This window comes from Phaethon aethereus, assembly GCF_964289735.1.
Source record: "Phaethon aethereus genome assembly, chromosome: 20".
Taxonomy (NCBI): Eukaryota; Metazoa; Chordata; class Aves; order Phaethontiformes; family Phaethontidae; genus Phaethon; species Phaethon aethereus.
In genome coordinates, this window is record NC_138596.1 from 10,948,018 (window position 1) to 10,970,619 (window position 22,602).

The 22,602-nt window shown below is 38.4% G+C and overlaps 1 protein-coding gene across 1 annotated transcript in view; it reads left to right on the forward strand.

Annotated features, from left to right (window-relative positions):
• The window catches only part of RABGAP1 (RAB GTPase activating protein 1), a gene marked incomplete at both ends in the record, with an annotated part of 64,185 nt that extends 42,593 nt beyond the window's left edge, over window positions 1-21,592 (forward strand). The window contains 13 exons of the mRNA XM_082009202.1: window positions 4,045-4,158; window positions 5,143-5,217; window positions 7,475-7,600; window positions 8,195-8,338; window positions 9,864-9,905; window positions 10,248-10,376; window positions 14,279-14,371; window positions 15,396-15,506; window positions 18,276-18,380; window positions 18,871-18,954; window positions 19,855-19,926; window positions 20,476-20,673; window positions 21,470-21,592. Of these exons, the coding sequence (XP_081865328.1) occupies window positions 4,045-4,158; window positions 5,143-5,217; window positions 7,475-7,600; window positions 8,195-8,338; window positions 9,864-9,905; window positions 10,248-10,376; window positions 14,279-14,371; window positions 15,396-15,506; window positions 18,276-18,380; window positions 18,871-18,954; window positions 19,855-19,926; window positions 20,476-20,673; window positions 21,470-21,592 (1,416 nt within the window). The remainder of the gene's footprint in view (window positions 1-4,044; window positions 4,159-5,142; window positions 5,218-7,474; window positions 7,601-8,194; window positions 8,339-9,863; window positions 9,906-10,247; window positions 10,377-14,278; window positions 14,372-15,395; window positions 15,507-18,275; window positions 18,381-18,870; window positions 18,955-19,854; window positions 19,927-20,475; window positions 20,674-21,469) is intronic.
• Between the last annotated feature and the right edge of the window lie 1,010 nt (window positions 21,593-22,602).

The window sequence follows — 22,602 nt, forward strand, 5'->3', positions numbered from 1 at the left end:
TCTGAAGATGTTGATCGAGGTTGTAACTGCATGATAAGGTTTGCAGATCTTGGGATGGTTCCCGGAAGATCACAAAAATACAAGGAAAATGTCTTTTAAGTGTGTCCAGTTGAGGAGGTAGGAACCAGTATGTTTTTATATACAGGCTAATACAATGGGTGAGCTTTTATCTTCTGGACTGCATTTTGGTTTCCATAATTACTCACATAGTTTCTTTTTTAAATCAACTGGAGATGAAGGTTTCATTGTAACTTCACTAATATTTTAAAGTGCATAAAAGAGGGTGAGGAAGGGTATGTTCTTAGTCTGAGCATCTACATTTTCCTGCTTTCCTTCTGACCAGTGAACTGTTGTGAGAATTTTAATCTCACTACACTTGCATCAGTTCTCATGGCTGTTTTCCATTCTGTTTTCTTTATTACTTTCTTTTTCTTCCTGTCATTCTTAGCTTTCTATTTTTCAATCCCAGTTTGTGAAGGGTGTGGGTTCAGAAGGGTTTCCTTCAGTTCCCAGTCCCCTGAAAGCATGAGAAATTGCCCATTGAGCCAATTCTCACAGCAAGGTATAAAAATAGGAGTAAAGAAAAGGTTACACAATGCTTGGATTGCAGCAGTTTGTACTAATGGGGAGATTTCAAAGCCATGGTTTGAAAAACATTTTTTAAACCTTATCATTTCCGTTAATTTTTCTCTCCTGAAGCTATGCTTCAGCTGCAGGAACTAGCGTTACAGATTACTTGAAGAATTGTACTGAAACACAGGAGTCCAGCGCTGAACAAGTCACGCAAAGCTAGAGAGAGACCACTAATTAGTTCTCTTTAGCCATAATGAGTGACTTGTTTGAGAAGCCTATCCTAAGAGTTTCCAACCAGATGCTTTGGTCTCTGCTATTTAATAAGTGGATTAAAAATCAAGTGGATCTAAGGTTATTTTGCCATTGCAGCGGAGCGCAGGTACCACTCAGGCAAGCCACTTGCTTGGTGCTGCAGACTGACGTTGGCAGTGAGCAGTACCTGTGCTCTTGCAAAGCAGAGTACTTCACTGTAATTCAGTCTTGCAAACTTTTAAAGAAACTGAAGGTTATCACTAAGATTGTATTCACATGCTTTAAAGTTTCCAGAATTGTTTCTGAGCTTTGTCTTTCTCTACTTGCAAAACTAGCTGAAGTAGAGCTAGCCATTATCTTACTTCTCTTTGCTGACTTAAAAGGCTTATAGTTACATGAAACTTATTTAGCGTAGGATTTTGTTTGTTTCTGATTTCCTTATAATGAGACAGACCTCTTTGGCATGTTAATTATTATCAAATCGAAAAGCTGAACAGTACTACTGATATAATTTCCCAGACAATCCAATAACTTGATTGTAATAGCAGTGTAATGCTTTGCTAATGAAATGTCTGTATTAAGCCACAGAGAGGAGCATTAACCTTGGATTGAAATCAGAAGAGAAAATCAAGCACACTGTGGTAATTTTGGTCTTGTTTGCAAAATTGTTTTGTGAAGAAGATGATCAACTAAACGCTGTATTTAATGATCTTCACACTGATTACATCATGCACTTTTGTACTAACTATTTTACTTCTAACCTTTTTTTTCCCATTTGTCTAACAGAAGTATGGGTTATTTGGACATAGTAAAACTTTTTTTAAAAATAAAACATCTCTTCTGTTTTGCTTCCACAGAGCATCTTGTGTGTTTGCAGTGTTAGCCTGGGCACTGCTACATGGTAATCTCACATGTGAGAAGACTGACTTTTTAATTTCTGTGTTCAGTCTTTGCCAGGGAAGCCACCACCTAACCAGGGAACCTCTGACCCTTTCACTAGCAACGGTTGCTTAATGATCATTGTAGCATCTTTTCAGATGATTCCCACTACCAAGGAGCTCTTGCTCTCATTAACTGCCCAAGCAAGCAATCTTTTAAATAGTGGAAAGAGGGACCATTCGTAGGCAAAAAAATAGCTACAGACAGAGGGCTTTGGTTTCTGTTTTATTTTGGCAATTTGGTTAATAGCAACACTTATAGTAATCAGCTAGATAACAGGTGGATCTTGGCTGCCTCAAAAGGTACAAGGCATTATGGTGAAACACATCCATACAAAAGCTGAAATCTGAATAATCAGAAGTCACAAAATATGGCATAAAACTGTAGAAATAGTTCTGAAATTGTAGAGGTCAATTCAGATTTTTCTAATTCAACATGGCGAGCACAATTTCAGATTCAGAAGGCACGCTACAATTGCCTACCAGATGCTGGGTAAATTAAGTGTTTTAAAGACAGCTTGAGTGAGCGATTTCTGTGGTATGCTACTTATAGAATAACTTGGGTTGGCAGGGACTTTCGGAGGTCATCTAGTCCAGCCCTCTGCTCAAAGCAGTTCTTATCAGGTCAGGTTGCTCACAGCCTTGTTGAGTTGAGACTTGAACACCTGTGGCGATGGGGACTTCACAGCCTCTTTCATCAGCCCATTTCCATCCACATGGAAGAAGCTGCTTAGTCTTCCCATTCGCATAAATGTTCCCTGTAAAGTGAAGGTTTTGGGAACGGTACAAATCTTTTGACAGCTGCTTTCTGTGTGCCTGCGTAGTAATTTTTTGATTTTTGTCACCGTTTGGTGTGTGTTTTTAAACTATGTATTTCTTATTGTTGTTTTCTCTGTTAAAGGAGGATGTATGATGTGTATGAGCTGTTTCCACTGGCTTCCTAAATAAGCAAATTAGTTCATTTGATAATGGGGGAGGGTAGTTCTTTCTGTTTCAAAGGACACTTTTCCTTGCTGTGCTGTGAGCTCTGGCTTAAATGACTACCCTAGAAATAGTTTCAAACTGAACTGCATGAGATGGATCAGAACATCTCACGTAGTCACATGTCTAATACTGACAGAGAGCCAAGAAGAGCTCAGTGTAGGAATGGCAGCTGCTTATTTTCCTATTCGGAACATGAATCTGTTGTAGAGGGCAGATTAGGTTAAGCTGGACATTGTTCACAAATGCTTATGGCTTCTCATGATGTGCCTGACACAAACCTCCTCCTTCCATATTCTGGAAACCTTTTTTGAGGATACGTCTCCAAGGTAGGACTCGGATTCCTTCTAAGCCATCCTCAGCAATACTGACAATTCCTAATAGGGTGGGCTATTTGAGGCCAGTATTGCCAACTAATTTCATGGAGATCATTTGGTGTTTAAACCATTTAGATAAAAGTCAGGAGGAAAAGGCCCTAAGTTTCCCTTTTACTGTTTACTGTATTTATTATGCTTTGTCAAATTCCTTTCATCCCTACCAGGAGTTTTCACTGCCTTTTGTGTAGGACTTGCCCTTGATGCAGGCTTGCTTGGTGTTTCTTCCAATTGGTCTTTTCAGTCCATTGTTCACATTTACTGGTTTTCGTAATTGTATGCTATTTGTTATTGTTCAGCTTTCCAAATGTCTAAGGCATCTGAAACGGATTGCATTAGAGCAATGTGGAGAACAAAGTTCCATCTCCTCATGTTGAAATGCCCAGCTCATACAGGCACCTGTCCCTGCGTTCTATTATGCTTTGCTATATGATGCTGTCTTTCTTGGACTTGTACTCAGTTTTTTACTGTTCTATTGTCTAATTCTGGGGAAGGGATGAATAGAGATTTCTCTAGCTGAAACTAAGGGACAGCATTTTGGACAGCAGCATGCAGCTTCTTACAATTGATGGTTACTCTCTGTAGTTGTGAGATAAAAGAACTGGGCAGTTTTCACATTCAGAAGTCTCCAGGGGAAGGCGGCTGTCTGTGTTGCAATGTCCTGGATCACTTTTGAGTGTGTGCTTTTTATGCCACTCCCTGACCATTCCCAGATGTGCTTAGGTAACCAAATCTATCAAGACTGTGATCTGGAGCTGCCAGCCTGCAGGCAGCCTGTTCTGGTTAAGTAGACTGTGTTTTGTTAAATTTAGAACATTGCACAGAACACAATGCCAATCCCCTAACTCTCAGTCCTAGCATACTGCAATTTATATTCTTTTGATGTGTTTTAATTTACATTTTAATTTTTTTTTTTGTCCTAATAGGAGTCTCCACAAGACAGTGCTATCACCCGAGACATCAATCGAACGTTCCCTGCTCATGATTATTTTAAAGATACTGGGGGAGATGGCCAGGACTCCCTGTACAAAATATGCAAGGTATTCTTTAAATTCTACTTGACTGGTTTTCCTAACTTTAACAGCATTTAACAGATGTTTAACTGTTACTTGGGAAGAATGTGCATGTCTTACTGTTAACCATATCATGGAGGCAGACTCTGGCACTAGACTCAGCCTAGTTCAGTTCTCAACCTAGACTCAGTTCTTCGTTTTAGATGTTTAGCTGGTCATAGTGCCATTCAGATAGGAGACCTGAAGTAATATGCCTTTCTGGATTCCTGAACACGAAGGTGTTTGGTACCGAGACTTCATGTGATTCCAGACATGTCAACTTGGATCAAGCTGGACGAATGATATGCTATGATGGAAATGAGGGCTAATTCCATACTGATCAGGAGCAGCTCACCTTTGGCTGCAGCATGCTCCCTAGTTGTCAGTATTGTCTAAGTTGTGCGTGCAAAGTTAGGGACACATGGAGGAAATCATGCTGCTGTTGCCTCTTGCTGTTGCATGTTGGGTGTGTCCTTTATGTGTAACGTACGCCATAAGCTGCTGTCTTATATGTAGTTGTCTTTAAAACTGGGGATAACTATGTACCTCCCATAAATGTTATAAAGCCATAGGCATGCATTGAAGTTGCTTATTAAAAGGAAGAAATTATCAAAAATGGACAGCTTGTTGTTGTATTCGGTTATCTCAACTGGAATGTTTTAAGCTTCCAGCACTCTTTCTTTTGTGTTCCTACTGTTTCTCCCTCTTGCTAATGTCCCTGTAGCACCTGTTCAGCGGTAAAAGCACTCAGATAAGTGGTTTAATAGGCTGCAGCGGTCTTGGTGCATCACTGTAACCAGCCACTGCCACTATATATCACAGTTCGATTTTCATACAGGTTATCCCTTCATTAGAATAGTAACTGATGCACCTTGCGAAAATTTTATGGAGCTATGTTCAGTGCAGTGTTTTGTTTCTTTGTGTTTGTAGCTCAAGACAGATACACTGTAAAGTCTTGATTCTTTTTTTTAGGCCTACTCTGTCTATGATGAAGAGATTGGTTACTGTCAAGGCCAATCATTTCTTGCTGCTGTGCTGCTTCTACATGTAAGTGGTGGGTTTTCCCCCCCCATTTGTTTTAAGCTTAAGACTAAATATTGCTCCACTTTGCCTAGAACAAACGTTGGTAACTCCTGTACCAGGGTTGCAAGCCACATATCCACTTATGTTGGTCAATAATAATGTGATTTTAGACAGAGAAGACTATACTGTTTAAAACTTACTGTGGTATTTGTAATGACTCTTGTCTTACAGTCAGTGTTCATGTCACTGTGTTTCTGTTTCAGGACCCCTTCCATTTGAAACACTACAGGCTTGTACTCTTGGTCGCTAGTAGGCATGGAATTTGTGTATAAGGCAACACTGTAAATGTTTCTGTTAAAGGGTCTCAAGGTCAGATGTAAGCTTTTTAGAAGACGTTTCTATTGGAATCAGTCAGAAATATGGATGGTAATTGCCATGTGTCTTGTATACACAGAAGTGCATTTATGACATTGATGGCCTGTCAGTTTATTAGGTCTCAGTGCTTTGAACGTAGTACGCTGCCTACATGGGCTACTGCATTCTAGGCCTTTGTGCTTCTTGGTTTGGGAGCTTAGTGAAGGATACAATAATATTTTATTTTTTTTAAAAGATACTCAATTAGGCTTTTTTAAACTTTGTTGTTGGTAGAAAGGATCTCATCCGACTCATATCCTTTAATTGCTTGCATGTTCAGAAGATAGAGAGATTTACGGTTATTGTATGTCAGAAGCAAAAGTTTTAGATTCACTCGCACTTGGGAAATATGAGAGAATTGGAGATCTGTACAAATTATTTATAGGCCATTCTTTTTTAAAGAAAGGTCTGCTTTTTTTCAGCGTTTCTGTTGCAAGCGTGGGTAGTTGAAACTGAACAGAGTTCTGAAGTCCAGTAGTGTTTTGAGATTTTTTTTTTTTCCCCAGCTGCTTTTTAGTGATTGTTGCTACCAGAGAGAACTAAGTATGAAGACTTCCCTGCAGTTTTTGGTGGAAAAGGAAGTCTGGTCTTCAGTGGAGTATTTCCATAATGTTGTACAGTTAGTGGAGGATATAGAAGAGATCGTAAACTCCATTCTTTTGAAACAAAATCCAAATGATTAATGATAATAACCTTTTAGTTCTTTGTAACTGTAATCTGAAATATTTACTTGATAAGCAATTAATTCTGTATTACTACACTAAATCAGATCAAGAAGGGTGATACTTTCTGAAAAGAGAACTGAACACTTTTACTGAAATAGACATGTTTTCTTTTAGCTTTTTCATTGTCATATGTCCATTTTTTTAATATCCATTGCATTAGAGAGACCCACTATCAAGAATGAACTGTGCATTATTCTAGAGTTCTTTAACAATAGCTGTTGCTTCTGGGAATAATATATGCATTTAAAAAGGCTAAATTTCAAAGAATTTTTTTTTTTTTTTGATTCTCTTTGAAGTCTGCCTTTTGAGTGTGAAAAATAAAGATTAAAAAGAAATGTTACAGAAAAGGAAATTAAGTTTCTGTGAGTCCTTCACTACCAGTTTGGAATGTCTCAGCAAAGTTTTCAGCTTTAACAAACTCCATCTGCAGATTAATAATAGAATACTTGAGATGGATGTTCTGTCCTTTACAGGAACAAGTGATTGACCTGAAGTCAGACTTTACTGTGGAAGTATGAAAACTGAATTTTGATGTCAGGGAAAAATGTCTAAGCACTGATGAGCCATGATGAGTGTTTCTTCAGTTTTTGGCAGGAAAGGGATATTGAACTTTTCCCAAACCAATGCTGAGTTGTGATATCTGGAACTTTTGTTAGCAGTTACTGGTCTGTCTTATTTATGCCATCTAATAAAAAAACAAACATCAAATGTTATAATGTCATTTGAAAAGGTAAATAAAGAATAAGGGAAGGATCCTGTTTAACATCACCTAGTAATACTGCATCCGTCTTTGTTATGTAGGTGACGGGGGTTAGGCTGTTCAAAATCTGTAGGATTCTGTTTCTGACATGATTTGGAACAAAGACACCAAGAAACTGATTTGGGCTTAACACCTGAAAGATTTATTTTTAGTTGGGTGATTGGGAGATGGTTTATTCCACAGAATAAGAATGAAACACCATTTGCAACACTAGACCTCATTTTGTGTGTTAATATTATTTACTTTTAAACTGGATAGGGCCAGCTTAAAAAGTAGTGACAATTTGGTTTTTCTTATAAGAGGGAGAAGGGAGGTAAGGGCAAATGGAACTGATATGAAAGATTTAAATGCTCTGTGATAAATACACTTTCCTCTCTCACAGATGCCTGAGGAGCAAGCTTTCAGTGTTCTGGTCAAAATCATGTTTGATTATGGACTCAGGGAACTTTTCAAACAAAACTTTGAAGATTTGCATTGCAAGTTCTATCAGCTGGAGCGCCTCATGCAGGTAGGTGTTCAAACTTGCGTGAAGGGAATGGATCAGAGCCTGCAATTCAAAACTAGCTGTTTATCATATATGTAAATAGTGTTTGTAACCTCTTAGTAAGGATGAAGTGTGAGGACTACCCATATTGGAGGTTTTTAAAGAAGAGAGAATGTTGACTCGAGACCAGTCTGGTGCTGCTTACTGTGCAGCAGTAAGATTGAAGGCAGACATGTCTGACCCATTGGAGTGGCTCTCGTGTGGCCTGGCACACCAGTGACTTTGGAGCTCACTGCAGGCACATTGCAGAGTGGCTTTGCAGTGTCAGCACATCCACTGGCTGAGTTTCCTGTGAAGATGAGAGCTTGGAGGTTGGACCCATTGCGCATGGGATACAGTGTCCTTCTGAGCATCCATGTCAGGTCAAACCTTCGGCATCCATAGAAAGTCCTTTAGCATGTCAGGCAGCTGTCTTGTCAGGCATGGGTGGATACAGAAACCTGCCTTGCTGCACAGATTGTCACTCTACCCTGATTTTTTCTGTTACTTTGGGATTTCAGCTACAGTTCCAAAATAGTATAAATTAACTTTCAGTATTTGTGTTGTTTTTATCATTAGGAATACATTCCTGATCTGTATAACCACTTTCTGGACATTAGCCTTGAAGCGCACATGTATGCTTCCCAGTGGTTCCTTACACTGTTCACTGCAAAATTCCCTCTCTACATGGTCTTCCATATTATTGACTTACTCTTGTGTGAGGTATGTGTTATAACTGGAGACTTGTACTGCTAGCAACTTTGACAGTTTCTCACTATCTTGATTCATGTCCTTGTTACTATCTGTTCTTTCAAAGCTAGGCATGTGATAATTACTTTTATGTAGAATTCTTAACGTTTCTGCAATGAAAAAGAGTTCTCAGCATTTTAAAGATACAAATTAGGGATAAATATCTGTATAAAAGATTATAATCTCCTGTTTCTTATAACACTGTTGAATCTATGTAAGATTCTGTACAGTGCTCATGGGATGAGAGTTAATATACAAATGGATTTCTCTGTTGTTAAATTGTATTATATCCAGTGATAACTACTTTTTTCCTAGAATATTATTGCATGGAGGCCATTGTGTATAAAGTTGCCCAGCTAACTGTCATGCCGGTAATCTAACAAGCTTGGAGCTCTTTCTCCTGTTATACTTCACATCATATATTTAGAGAAAAAAATTATTGAGAGTTTCTGAGATTTTCTATGTAATCAAGTTTAGAACAGTATATTTGGAAGTATGCTGGTAAGTAGTGTAATTTGGGTCAAATCACATTTTGTACTGAAGCATCCCTGAGTTATTTAGTGGGTTGCTTTTTTACTCACTGGTTATGCATCCGTTCTGCATTGGATCTGCAGGTGTGACTGTGAAGTGGCAGTTTGTCTGCGTTTCCTTTACTGAAGGGTTTCAGCATTCATAAATGTCCTGGTCAATGTTTTTACTCTGTATCTGTCTGCTGCTTGCTTTCTCTATGTGCCAATGTACTAGAAAGCAACAGATGGTATCAAGAAAATCAGGTCTATTTGTTTAGAAATACATTTTCAATTCATAAATAGTAAATGTGTTCATAGTGAAGTTTTAAGGTCTTTTTATCATTTTAAAATAGTAGTGAAAGAATAATTTAATGGGAAAAAAAGACAGAATCTTGAAATAAGATGAGCACTGTGTCTTGATTAAGAAGGTGTATGCTACTATTGACCATAGGAACTGTTTGTATTTAATCGGACAATATAAATAAAACACTTTTAATGAGTAGTGGCAAAATAGATGATGTGGTCTCTGTCCTAAAGTGAGTCACTTTCTATTTCATGACACAAATTATCCCAATTTTTTAATACCATAACTGAATATATGGTTGTTTATATTGCTGCATTTGAATCCAGTGTTTTCAGAAGTTTCTATATGCAAATTAAATTATCTTGAACTGACCAACTGGTCACTAAAAAATAAAATACACAACAGTGCCTTCATAATTTCAGCGTTTTAAACTAGTAAGAAGATAGTAAAACCTGTGTTGAAACATTGTTTTGCTATCCATAATGTCTATCCAGTAAAGATACTTTCCTAATTGTTTGCAAAGTCATTCTCTGGGCCTTTGATTTAATATAGCACCTGGTGACATTTGTATCCTGGTTCTCCTTTTCACGGAAACTAGACAAACAACAAAACCTACCAAATAAATTAATATCCAGTCTTGTAAATACTGAAAAATTAATTTATTTTGTCATTATTTTCTCTCCAGGGAATAAGTGTTATCTTTAATGTTGCACTGGGATTATTAAAAGTGAGTATGCAATGTTACATTTTGTTTTATGCATTATCACGCACCATATAAAAAAATTAAGATGCCTGTTACAAAAATATTATGTTTCTTTTTGAAAAGCTAACAACTTCCTCTATTAATGTGCTTGTTGCCTGGCGTGCTCTGTAGAGTGCAGTGCTTTTGGAGGGGGGTGGCGGAGAAATAGAAGGTTGCAGAAATAGAAACAAACACTATTTGCAGAAAGTTAAAAAGTAGTTATGTTCTTGGAGCTTTATAAAACTGCTGTTGCTTTATTATCCCTGGGAATTCAGTAATTGTCCAAAATCTGCTTGCAATTACTGGCTTTTCTTTCCTTGTCCCTAGACTACCAAGGATGATTTGTTACTCACTGACTTTGAAGGGGCTTTAAAGTTCTTCCGTGTACAGCTGCCCAAGAGGTACCGTTCAGAAGAAAACGCAAAAAAGCTGATGGAATTAGCATGTAATATGAAGGTAAAAATGTGGTGCAACTGCAAATGTATCTTTAATGCGTACAATTTCTGTCTCCATGTGTAACTTTGCAACTCACTTGTCCAAATGCAAATAACATTGCAGGTGCTTTACAGTGAAATGCAATAGAGCTCCAAGATTTCTAGAGTGGTATGGGCCCACCTGGAGAACTCAAACCCAGAGTTTTTTCAGTGCAATATTCAGTGCTACTAAAAATCAGACTACTTAAAAAAAACCAAAAAAACCCCCAAACCCCAAACCCACTTAAATGACCAATGGCACTAGTATAAAACAGTTGCAGACATCTCTGCAGTTCTTTGATGAGATATTTCTCCAGTAGTAGCTGCAAACAGGGTAGTATCTTTCATTGAGAGGTAGTGGGGAGGTTTCATTTAAAACAGAGTGAATGGTGCAGAAACAGAATGTAATCTTTCAGACAGAAAATAGCTATTTTTAATTGTGGGTGCATGTGACTTACGTGCTGCAATAGGGAGCAAAAATACATTGATAGATTTACAGGTCTTCTAGGGATATGAAGGAATATGATTTGGCATTTAAAATTTCTTACAAGTTAAGCTAGGGAAATGACCTTGGGGCTTATGTATTCCCTGTGTGAGGTTTGGATTTGTCACTGCTTTATGGTGGGGGATGTATGCTGCTTTTTTAAAAAGCATTTTAAGTTATTTTCCCATTCAAGACTATTTCACTTGCAGTGTAGGTAGCTGACAATAACATATTAATCTGTTATGATCTTTGTAGTCTAAAGGGTGTCTACTGAAACTAAAGTGCTGAGTTGTGTGTTGTCTAGAGCTGCCACAGTTAGCTGAAGTTTTTAATAATGCAAAAAAGCATTGTTTTTTCTGAGCAGCCCATGTGGGAGGTTTACAGTATTGGCTTCCTTCTTGGACTTTCATTTGGGTACTGGAAACAAGTGCTAAGACATTCGGGTTGGAAGCCAAGCTCTGATGTACTGTACAGTGTTTGGTGTGCAGATGTTTCTGAACATGAATCTTTTGTAAGTACCTACTACTTTCTGTGAAGGTGTTTTAAGGCTACCAGGCTAATCTAGACTGTCTTTCAATGTGGTCGTCAACAGCTGTTTGACTTCTCCCACAAATCATTGATTAACTGTTCATACAGCCAATGTTTTGGAAACACTGATGATAATTAGACTTCTGACTTTACATAACAGAAACCATGTATCACAATAACATGTCATCTCTGGTCCTTATAGGAGGTTTCTTTTGAACAGAATAGAAACTAGAGTTTGGTGTGTACTGTTCTAAAATGGAACTTTAATAATTTACTTGGTGTATTTTAAAGAAGCTGTCATGCTTTCTTTACAGTTTCATGTAGATTAGTTTTTAGTCAACTACCTTGCTATGGTTCAAAGTATCCTTTTTCCTTGAAATTCCCTAGAGGAATTCCTTGTAACATCAGTGCATAAGTACACAACTTCCCTAATATGTTAACATTCAAGGCATCTTGTACTCCTAGTGTAGTAGCAGTACGCATAACAGTATTCTGCAGAGTTCAAGCATATCTTCTATGAAACTAGTGCAGAAATTACAGAGTAATCAAGACAGTAAGCTATTTTAGTTCTCCAATCATTTAACATTAGCCATAGATTAGACGTTGCACATGCATCTGGTTAAGATCATGTGTAATGAGTGCATTTGCCTTTCATGTTTCCGAACAACAACTCATTCCTTTTCCCAGTCTGCCAAAATTCCCTGCATTCCCAGTGCTGTGTGAAGTAGTTAAAGCAAACAAGTCTTCTGTGAGTGGTGTACAGCAAGGTTGTCCACTGCTTCCTTGCGTGCTCTGTGTTTTGGGGGGGATTAAATGGGAGGTTATGGAGAAAGTACAGGCTGCACTACTGGGCTCTGCACAGATGCTGAACACTTCTGTATGACATCCATGTGTGTTGCCCCTGGTGGGAGTGCTGCACATGAATTTCTTTCTTTGACCTAAAATATAAGCCCTTTGCTGTCAGTAGAAATCTCCAGCTCTGTATCTGGAAGTGTTTTTGAGCAGAAAAGAGCCTGATGTCAAAATAAATTATTTATAGTAAGGGAGAAGTAGCCTGGCTAAGGCATTGTGATTACAACAGCATTCTGCTGGCAAGCAGGTCAGTAAATGATCAGGTTGAGACAACACTGGAGTCTTAAAGTTACTCCTCAGTGTTGCAGTCAAATGTTAAGAGAGTTACTGCTACCTCCTGTGCCCCTGAAAAACTGTGGTGGGACTTCAGTGTTCATTTCTGCTTTCTATCACCATGCAAACGCAAAGGCCTTGCTGGCTTCCCCAGGGCACGGTTCCCTCTAAGGCTCCAACATCCAGAATCAGCAACAATGGCAAATTTTCTCAGGATCACCTTGTTATTGGTATCAAGAGGCAAAACTGGATTAAGGTACTCAGAAAAGTAGAAGCTGAAAACACAATAGTGTGCCTGCTTTCCTTTTCTCTCTCACATGGCTGGGTGCCTCAATTCTCAAGATCTAATCTTTACATAGCTTGAGATTTGGTGTATGAAACCAAATAATTTGGGGAGTCTTTCAGCAGGGGCATAGCAGTGAAACAATCTGCTGAAGTTACTGGCTTCATTGTCAGTAAAGGGTTAATGCTCTTCATGTTTGTCTGGAGTGCTTAGTAAGAATAATTTCTGCAGTTGTGATGTGGCTGGACTGACTCCAGTTAAATGGGCTGGCATCTCCAAAAAAAATGTCAACTGAAGTAGGGTGAAATGTTTCTGTGCAGCTCTCACTAGAGGGAGCCTAGCTACCAGTTTTCTACAGTTCATGTCAAGTAAGGTTGTTAATGATAAAACCAAAGATAAGAGAAACTAAACATGTTTTCCATTCTGCCTGTCCTTTATACTTGTAAAATTTGTTTAACATGTTTCCCAGTCAAGGCTTTGTTAAAGAGGAAAACATAGCCATGGCTTTTTAATCTATGTGGCTTACTGAAAATAAAGGTTCAGCAGCAACTTTTAATACTAGAGATTTAATTTAGATGCATACTAACTTGCATGTGAAATGCTCACCGTGGTCTTGGCATGGTCTATGTTGCTAAACCGTTGTAGCATCTGGCACAGCTGACAGGTGACACCAGGAAAGATGCTGGTCAGGATCTGTTACAGGTTCTTTTGTGTTCTCTGTCCCTGTAAGACTTGAACACTGTGCAAAAAATATTGAATTCAACACCACCTTTCTGTCCCTTCTCAGAGAAGGGGAAACTGGGACCCTGAGAGAGTCAGTTTCCTAGTGTTGTGTGTCTGTCAGAGCTGAGGACAGAATTCCAGTCTTCTGAATCCTGGAGCATTAGGGGACAGAGCATACGTGCTTCCGAGCTGTCGCTGCTTGCCGAGGCATCTAGGCAGCTCTGGGACTGGACTGTTTTCTACTGAGCTTGAGTGACACCAGCAGAAATGTCAGCTGAGCCTGCACTTGCCCTTTGAGCATTTGCAGTCTCATGTAAAGTAAACCAAATACTTCTGCATGATGATAAATGTTGCAGCTGAAAAAGAAGCTGAAGAAACCTCAGCATCACGCTAGTTCAAAAACTAAACACTTTTTGTGGGTTTCAAGGCAATCTATTATGCTAAGCCACTGTAGTATTTGGAGCATCAAATAGCTGCGCAGCACCAAGGAAAACTCAGGTACGATGCTCCTGTGGATGCTTTTCAAAAACTCTTCTATGTTCCACAAAAGGACAAGAGGAAGGGATGCTTCTGTCATTATACTGAGTGGAAAAGAATTTTTGACCATGTCTAAGGGTTTGATACTCATAATCGTGTGTTTTGTAGAAGGCAGGAGTTGCCTAAAGCTTATACCATAACCCTTTGTGAATTGTGTTCTTTTGTTGATGTTCTGGGCAGGAACTAATGGGCTGCTTTAATTTAGATTAGCCAGAAGAAACTGAAGAAATATGAAAAGGAATATCATACCATGAGAGAGCAGCAAGCTCAACAGGAGGATCCTATAGAAAGATTTGAGGTAACGCTTACCTACTCCGGTCTGATTTAACACACAGTACCTGCAGGAAGTTCCTGCTTTGACTCCTTTTTCTTTGAGCTGTTTTCATTTTGTGACAAATTTGGATACAACAGGGGAATCAGCTACATGAACATGAAGTGAATTTATATATTGGCAATGTTAATCAGGACGGGGTTGTTGTGATCCTACCTTCACAATGAAAAAAAGGAATAGTACGAGTTTATATTTAGGCTTATACAGCTGTTTCACTAGAGCCCACTTCTAGCACTCGTGTAACATGCTGATCAAAACATGATCAACAACATGATCAAAAGGCATGAACAGAAAGAAAATACTTAACTGATTATAACTCTGCTTTCCATTGATTATAATCCTGCCTTCACTCCTCTCCCTAATTTCAAATTATGTATGTTATGGTAAGTATATAATTTTATAAAGATTTTATTTATCAAATAAATATTATATAGGAATAAATTTTAAATGTAAAATTAGGTATGCATATACATAACACAATAACACACACCTACATACATAAATTCATGTATTTTCAGCTGAAGAATTTAATGTAAACTTTCTTTAATATCTGTCTGTGTGCTGGGAGTTGTTAACAGGAGGGAGAATAGAGTGGTTTTCCCAGGGTCCTCCTCTGTCACCTGTTTCCAGCATGCAAATTCTATTTTGAGCCAAGAAAATCAGTACTTGTAGGAAGCTCCTGGCAAGGTATTGATGGCAGAATGACACCCCTACTTTTGCCATCTTCAAAAACATTTCTATAGCTCAACAAGTAATGCTGAGCAGTTATTTATGTGTGGTTTCTTCTCAAAGCTAATAATTTGTTTGCTTTATTTTATATTTACAATATGGCTAGCTAGTTTTGTCCACACTGAATTTCGTGCGGGTAGAGTTGTCTTTGCATACTTAAGATACAGGGTAGGCATTTGTGCTTAGGCACAGTAAGCATTGTGTTTTATACACAAACACCTGGGTAGACCTTTCTCTTGACTACTTTTGTTGTTTTCCACAGCGTGAGAACCGGCGCCTACAGGAAGCAAACATGAGGCTTGAGCAAGAAAATGATGATCTTGCACATGAACTGGTGACCAGCAAGATTGCTCTGCGAAAAGATTTAGACAATGTAAGCCATGTCTTTATGCTGTCTAGTGGAGACAAGGTTCTGGGGCTAATTCCTCATTACTGCACTCATCGGAGAGGAGATACATGGAGTATTTTTTATTTGTGTAGGATAGGATTCTTTCCCCCATGTCCTTATTGCAGACTGATGAAATATAGGCCTGTGCCAGAGGTCTACGGGAAACAGGACTGGCGACTGAAGTACTAATTACTCTGAAAAGCATTCACAGTAATTTGAGGGAGAGGAGAGGTTCTGAGCCTGTACTTGAGTAGTTGCTTTCTCCTCTATGTATATTAAAAGAAAGTCTAGCAGGAGCGAGTATTTGAATTGTCACAGAGATAATAACATGGATGCTGTATTCTGTTTTCCTTCAACTGGTATTCTTATGAATAAGACCTCACAGCAGACAGGCTTTTGCAAAATGGCTAATAAATTTGCAAGTCTGAGTCTGTCTGGCTCTCGGTGCAATGAGGTTCTCGGGTACCTTAGGCAACTCTGAAAATGTTACTGTGGTTTCCATTTGGCTTGTTGAAATCTGCCCATGCGAACTCATCATCCTGGGTTGCTTCCCCTATCAGTAGGGCTCTCAGGAGGAAACTTTGGGTTTGCTTTGTGTTATGGGATTTTTTTTTTTTAAGCTTGCTGTCCCATTCCCTTCCTTAAATACTCATGTTGGGGAGATGTTATTAGGATATGCTTTTTTTTTTTTTTTTACAGGACATGCAGAGACACAAAGATACTGGTGTTTGTAGTGCATGTGGTAGGCTAGAACACATCTAGTCTGTCTGCTTGGGGAGATGAGGGGAAGAGTTCAAGTGCTTGTGTTTTGCCATTCTTGTTCTGTACCAAGATAAATATATGTCTGAAATCTCAAAGGAAAATGACTTTTGAAAATCATACGGTGCAGGAGTTTACAGGCTTTAAAATGTTTCAGCGTATCTGCTTCAGAGAATTTAAGGTTTCCCATGGTCTCCTGGAAACGTGCTGTTGGAAAAATATTCATAGTAAATGTTGATGGTAATGGGTGAATATTGCTTTTAATGAGGTTTCATTTATGACTTTCAGGTTTATTATGTTTACTGCTCTTTAGTGTTAAAACCTATGAATCACAGGAAGTGAACACACCAATGCTTTGTGAAAACCCTGCTTCTAGAATGCGCTTCTGTTGCCAATGCTTTTTCACTTCATTAAAGACAGCTCATAGAAGGCTATGCAGCCTGCCCGGCGGTTGCTCTCAGGGGGTGGACTCCAGCAAAAAAATGTACCGAAGAAGCTTTTTGTATCAGCTCTTAACTGTTGTTTGTGGCTGCTTGAGCCTGTATGAGACACAGTTATGCTTTTACAGTGATTCGTTTAAATGGAGAGCTGAGAGAGGAACAAAATTAAGCAAATCTTTGAGATACCTCATTGGATATATAACAGTCATGCTTTCAAAGATGGTAAATTATGTTGGCTGCATTTGGGTTATCCCCCAGGAGGAGATAGGTAGGTTTGATCCTACTTCAGGACCCTGATTAATTCTTCTAATTGGATCCTGAAATGATAAGTTCTACTAGCCAGATGTCCTGAAAGAGAAGTACCGAAGGACATTGTTTAACCCACCTTTTCTAATAGCTTCATGGCACGTCTGAAATCTTGCAGCCTGAAAGATCAAAGCAAAGCATTTGGAAATACAAGAATTTCCTTAATATCCTTTACACTAGACCAGAAAATAGGCTTCATTTTTATACTGTTGTTGGACTCCCACATCCCAGTTTTCTTTAACTTTAAAACAGCTTAAAAACCATGTATAATGAAAAGATGTTCTCTTTGCCTTTGCTATCTATTTTAAAGGATCAGCAGGACTTTAAGGGTCTAAAATTCACTTTTTGATTTTCTTCCTTTGAAAGGAATTGGTACAGCTACTTTCTGAAGATTTTATATATCAGTGAGTTATTGATCTATTTTTATGTAGAATTCATACACCTATTGGGAAGTACTGTGTTGCTGTGTATAAGACAGGAAAAGGTATCTTAACTTAGCAGAGAGAGTTTTCAGTGGTTTATGAAGAACCCAAGATTTTTTAATGATATATCTTTATTCTTAAAAAGCTGCAGGTAAAAAAGGATTGTATAGTTTCCGCTGGGACATCTCTTTTCTTTAAGAATGAAAGGAGAGAGGGGTCTGACTCTTATGTTTGCTTTGGCAGCTAAGTTTTTTCATGCAGTATTTTCTGGGTGACGTAATAAAGACTGTGGTATCACATCCACTGGTAGGTGTCATAGAGTTTTTTTTAAATGCTCTAGATGCATTTTTCATTAATTCTGTTTTCATTGCAAGGTTGAATGTTTGCAAATTGAACTTAGGTTTAAGCTGGTTATAGTCTTTTATTGATCTTGAACGTTGTGTTCTGTGCCTTTTGTTGTCTTCAAAATGTATTGGTCAACTTCCAGTCTGGATAAGAAAGCAAATCTTATTTCTGTTACTGGATTTCTCTGGAGCAATCCCCATTCCAGTTTTGTTAAAGCTAATCACTGAATTAAATGAGGAGTTTTGGAGAGATGGAGTCTATTTGTTGCTGCTGTGCCATTGCAGATGGTAATTTCTAGAAAAATAATTTTCAGAATAAAGTTTTATTGTTACTAATAACAATGAACAGACCCTCATTAACATGAATGAAAAGACTGCTATTTTGGCTGTGTCCTGCTGGAGCCTGTGCCCATGGCTGCCTAGCAGCTTTGGCACAGTAAGAAAGCCTCTCTTTAGTGCTGTATTCCACGCTTTGTGTTTCAGGCAGAGGAAAAGGCAGATGCTCTGAATAAGGAACTGCTAATGACCAAACAGAAGTTGATTGATGCAGAAGAAGAAAAGAGGCGCCTAGAAGAAGAATCGGCTCAGGTTAGGGGCATTTCTGTCATTTTCACATTTCTGTGCAGTACAGAAATTGAGGGGGGAAAAAAAAAGTGACAAGTGTGGGAAGGGTTTAATGTTCTAAGTCATGTTTGTCCCTCTTCTGTAGTGTAAAGGATGTCAGCAAAGCAGAATTCTTCACTTTCTTGCCAGGTGCTTCATAGGGTTGTGAATTTTTAACTTGAAATCATGAAGGCGCAGAGTGTGCCAGAGATTGCTGCACAGGCAGGCAGTATAGGACTTCAGCTGTCAGCACTTTTTTTTAATACTTTCTTCTCTTAAGCTAGTCAATTTTTACAACAATGATGGCCACCAAAGTCCAGCTCTTCCTTGTCTGCATGGAGCTGAGCTAAATCATTATTCCCTGGTGTAGAGTATAGGCTTGTGTGAAAGCAGTGAGGCTAAGGAGGAGCAAATACCAGCCGCTTGTTTTTCAGACTGTAAAAATATATAAACCCTACACTTTTTTTTCCTACAGCTGAAGGAAATGTGTCGTAGGGAACTAGATAAGGCGGAGTCAGAGATCAAAAAGAACAGCTCTATTATTGGCGACTACAAACAGGTAAATACAACTTAATGATCATGTGGTTTGCTATCAAATTGCAAGACTTTCTCAGGTATTTTAGGAGATTTCTGGAAATAAGTGTAATCTATGCCATACATTCGAGGAGAGTTATTAGCTATTTTAAATGGGAAGCATGTGGCTGGTTTTGCATTTTCTGTTGCTGAGATCCTGGTGCTTGGTGGTCAGTTCTGTTTGCCCCTGATGTAGGTATTTGTAGGTCATCAGTCACCACAGCATCAGTTACAGCCTAATGCTGATCATATGGGCTCTTGTATATCAAAGGTTCACCTCATTCCAAAAAAAGGTACTCTCCCCACTTCCTTTCTTCAATCAAATGGTAACTGCACTTAAGAAATAAAAATAAGAAATAAAGAAATAAGAAATTTAAGAAATTTCTTAAGAAATAAAAAAGATGCTTCTTTCCTTTCAAAGATTTTGCTTTGAAATTCAAGCTACTGATCATAAGGTATCAAGGGAGCAAATTCATGTATCTTTTTAGTGAGCCCATAACCTTCAAAACATTCTTAAGTCTGCATCACACAGGTCTTGAGGAATTAAATGGGTTTTTTTACTACTCTGGCTGTGTTCCCTAGTTCTTTTATCCGAAAGGCAACAAAAAGAGCCATGCTATTCCTAACCTTTTCTGACTTATTTAGCAAGGCCAAACTGCTCATAACTTATGTTGAAACTTCTCCTTTGGGCATAGAAGAATACTATGTAGAGAATGAGAATGTGTACGATGAGACAACTTAATGCAGCATCCCAATTTTCCTGGGTTTCTGAGAGCCCTCAGTCTATCCATGTTAATAGTCCTGTAGCATTTATTTGTGCTTTAGCATTCATTTGGGAGGAAATTTACATTTATAAATGGTCTGGTAACATAATTTTGCTTGTCAGATTTGTTCCCAGCTGAGTGAGCGACTGGAAAAGCAACAAACAGCAAATAAAGCTGAAATTGAGAAAATACGGGTAAGAGACCAGATAGATCCACAGTCTACAATGTTTAAGTCTCTTAGCAAAATCATAGCAGAAAGCACACCATTTATTTCATTACTAAAATGGTGGCTGAAAAAGAGTACCTTAGTGACTTACAGTTTTGGGAAGAAGATTATAAGGGGGAGATCTTGGAGAAGAGATGAGTAGTTGTTAGCTCTCTCCCATGCTATATTGCTTACATACTAATGTCGATGCTGGGCTGTTTATTTTTTTGAGGGGTCTTCTTTTCTGGAGGAGATTTCTCTGACTGTTTTTTACCATAAAGTAACATGTAGGCAGTACAGAGCCCATTATGGTAGCAATACTGTTTTCCCAAAAATAGAGCAGTGTTTTCCAGAGCCCATAAATCTAGGGGTGGCTGGAGTTCCTGCTTGGCTGTGCTTCCCCAGAAGTTCCTGAGTTTGCAAGTCATTAGTGGTCCCTCTCATGTTGTGCTGCTCTTCCAGAGCAGAGGTAGGAAAAGGCTTTGATCATATCACCAGCACTTCAATGCAAGCATTCACAATCAGGTATTTACTTTAGCAAAAAGTGGATGACTGTGAGCATTGCCGGGAGTTCTTCAATAAAGAAGGCCGTGTGAAGGTTGCTAGTTCTGCCAAGGACGGTTCAGATGAGGACACAGATGAGGAGAAGGAAACGCTGAAAAACCAGCTGAGGGAAATGGAGCTTGAGCTGGCCCAGACCAAGTTGCAGCTTGTGGAGGCGGAATGTAAAATACAGGTAATGCTTTGGAGGTTCATTTTGTAGTCTGTATGGTATGTCTGCATTCCTAGAAAAATCTGTGTCATATACAGGGATTGCAACAGATCCTGTTGGTTAAAACTCTAACCTGCTATTTCCTGCATGGGTTATTTCACCAAACATTGGGTCTGAAACTTAGTGTATGCAGACAAAATAATTGAAATTGCATGAACTGTATTTACCAGCTACTACAACTTCCAGACATCTGCCTGGCTGCAGTGCAGTACTTACTGACTGATCTTCTGCAACTTCTTGGAAGAAATCCAAGTTCTGACAAAGTACTGAGTCATGCATTTCTTTATCTCACACTCCATGTTAAATGAAGAAGTAAGATGAGACAAGTGTTAGACATGTTTCTTAAAATATGATTGGAAAGCACTCCAGGTATCTGAGATATTTCTGTAAAATATGACAACGTTATTCATTTAGACTAAAACTGGTATGCCAGTTCACAGAAACATAAAAATTAGTTTGTAGAAAGTCCACTTCCTGTGGGAATAGCTCTTTCTCAGATGGGAAAGAATTAAAGGGTTTAGATGTACTACAGAAAGCTGAGTGTTTCACTAAGGGCAATGACACAAGTCTTGTTTTGCTTTTCAAAGCTTTTTTTTTTTTCTTCATCAGCTTGTTGTGCTACTTTTAATTAATGTAAGACTTGTTTAGCTTCTAAAGTGGCCAAGAGATTATAGATGTCCTAGAGCCTTATAAGTTTAACTCATATAACCTTGCACTGTGAGTACATAACAAATTAATGAAATTACTCTTCTGTTTGCAGGATTTGGAGCACCATTTGGGTCTGGCACTGAATGAAGTACAAGCTGCAAAGAAAACATGGTTCAACAGAACAATAAGCTCTATAAAAACAGTGACTGGAGTCCAAGGAAAAGAGACTTGTTGAAAAACAGTTCTGACAAACACACCTTCTTAACACAACACCTTTTGTTGCCTTCCTTGGCCAGATGTTTAATTCTGTGACATGAGAGGACCAGAATGTAAATAAAATAGAAACACAGCATGTCAGGATTTGAATAGGTCAATGATAAAGAGGATGGAAACACAAGAAAGGTTTTATTGCTAGACATGGGATCTTCATACTACTGATATTTAACAGGTGATGTAGCTAGATTGAAGCTCTTCAGAGAAACACTCCATTCTGCTGTCTGGCTGGAGGCTTTTCACAAACTAGGTACGAGAACTTACCAAACCCTAATTGTTAAGTTTACATATGATAGGTTTTTTTACAGTTATAACCTTTTTTAATATTTTATTTGAAAGGAAAAGTGTCACTAACAAAATAAAAAAAAAAAAAGGAAAAAAAACAGGAAAAAATGAGAAAACAAACAACAACAAAAAAAGACAACTTTAGCAAGACCTACATCAGTGCCAGAAAGCAGTCCCCAGAGGTAGGATATGGAGAGTAGGTGGTGAACATGTTTTCCTTTATGAATGGGGATGATTTCAGCATTCCTGTCGAGCAACCCCACTTTTTTTTAGTAGATGCAGCATCCATCTCTCTGTGTTTGGCATGTCTTTCTGTTACTAATCAATTCTATGCAACTCTGGGCTTTTTTGGCATGGGCTGCCAAACAAATTCGCAACCTGAGGCTGGGAGACTTGTCTAAGTGCTAGACAAGAAAATCAGAATTCTTGGCAAATTTCCGTTTCACTTCTGTGTCATATTGTTCAATCCACATATCAACAGCGTTAAAATCCCCAACACCAGGACTGCTAATAAGTACTAATTATGTGGATGGTCTGACATTTGAGTCTTTTTGTCTGTTTTTTTGTCAGTTTTTTTGTTTTGTTTTTGTTTGTTTTTACCCGGCTGTAGCAAGCCTTCTGTGAAGCTCTGAAAAAGCTTCCAGGATTTAGTTTTGCACATAGGTATGAATGGGACAAAGAAACAAT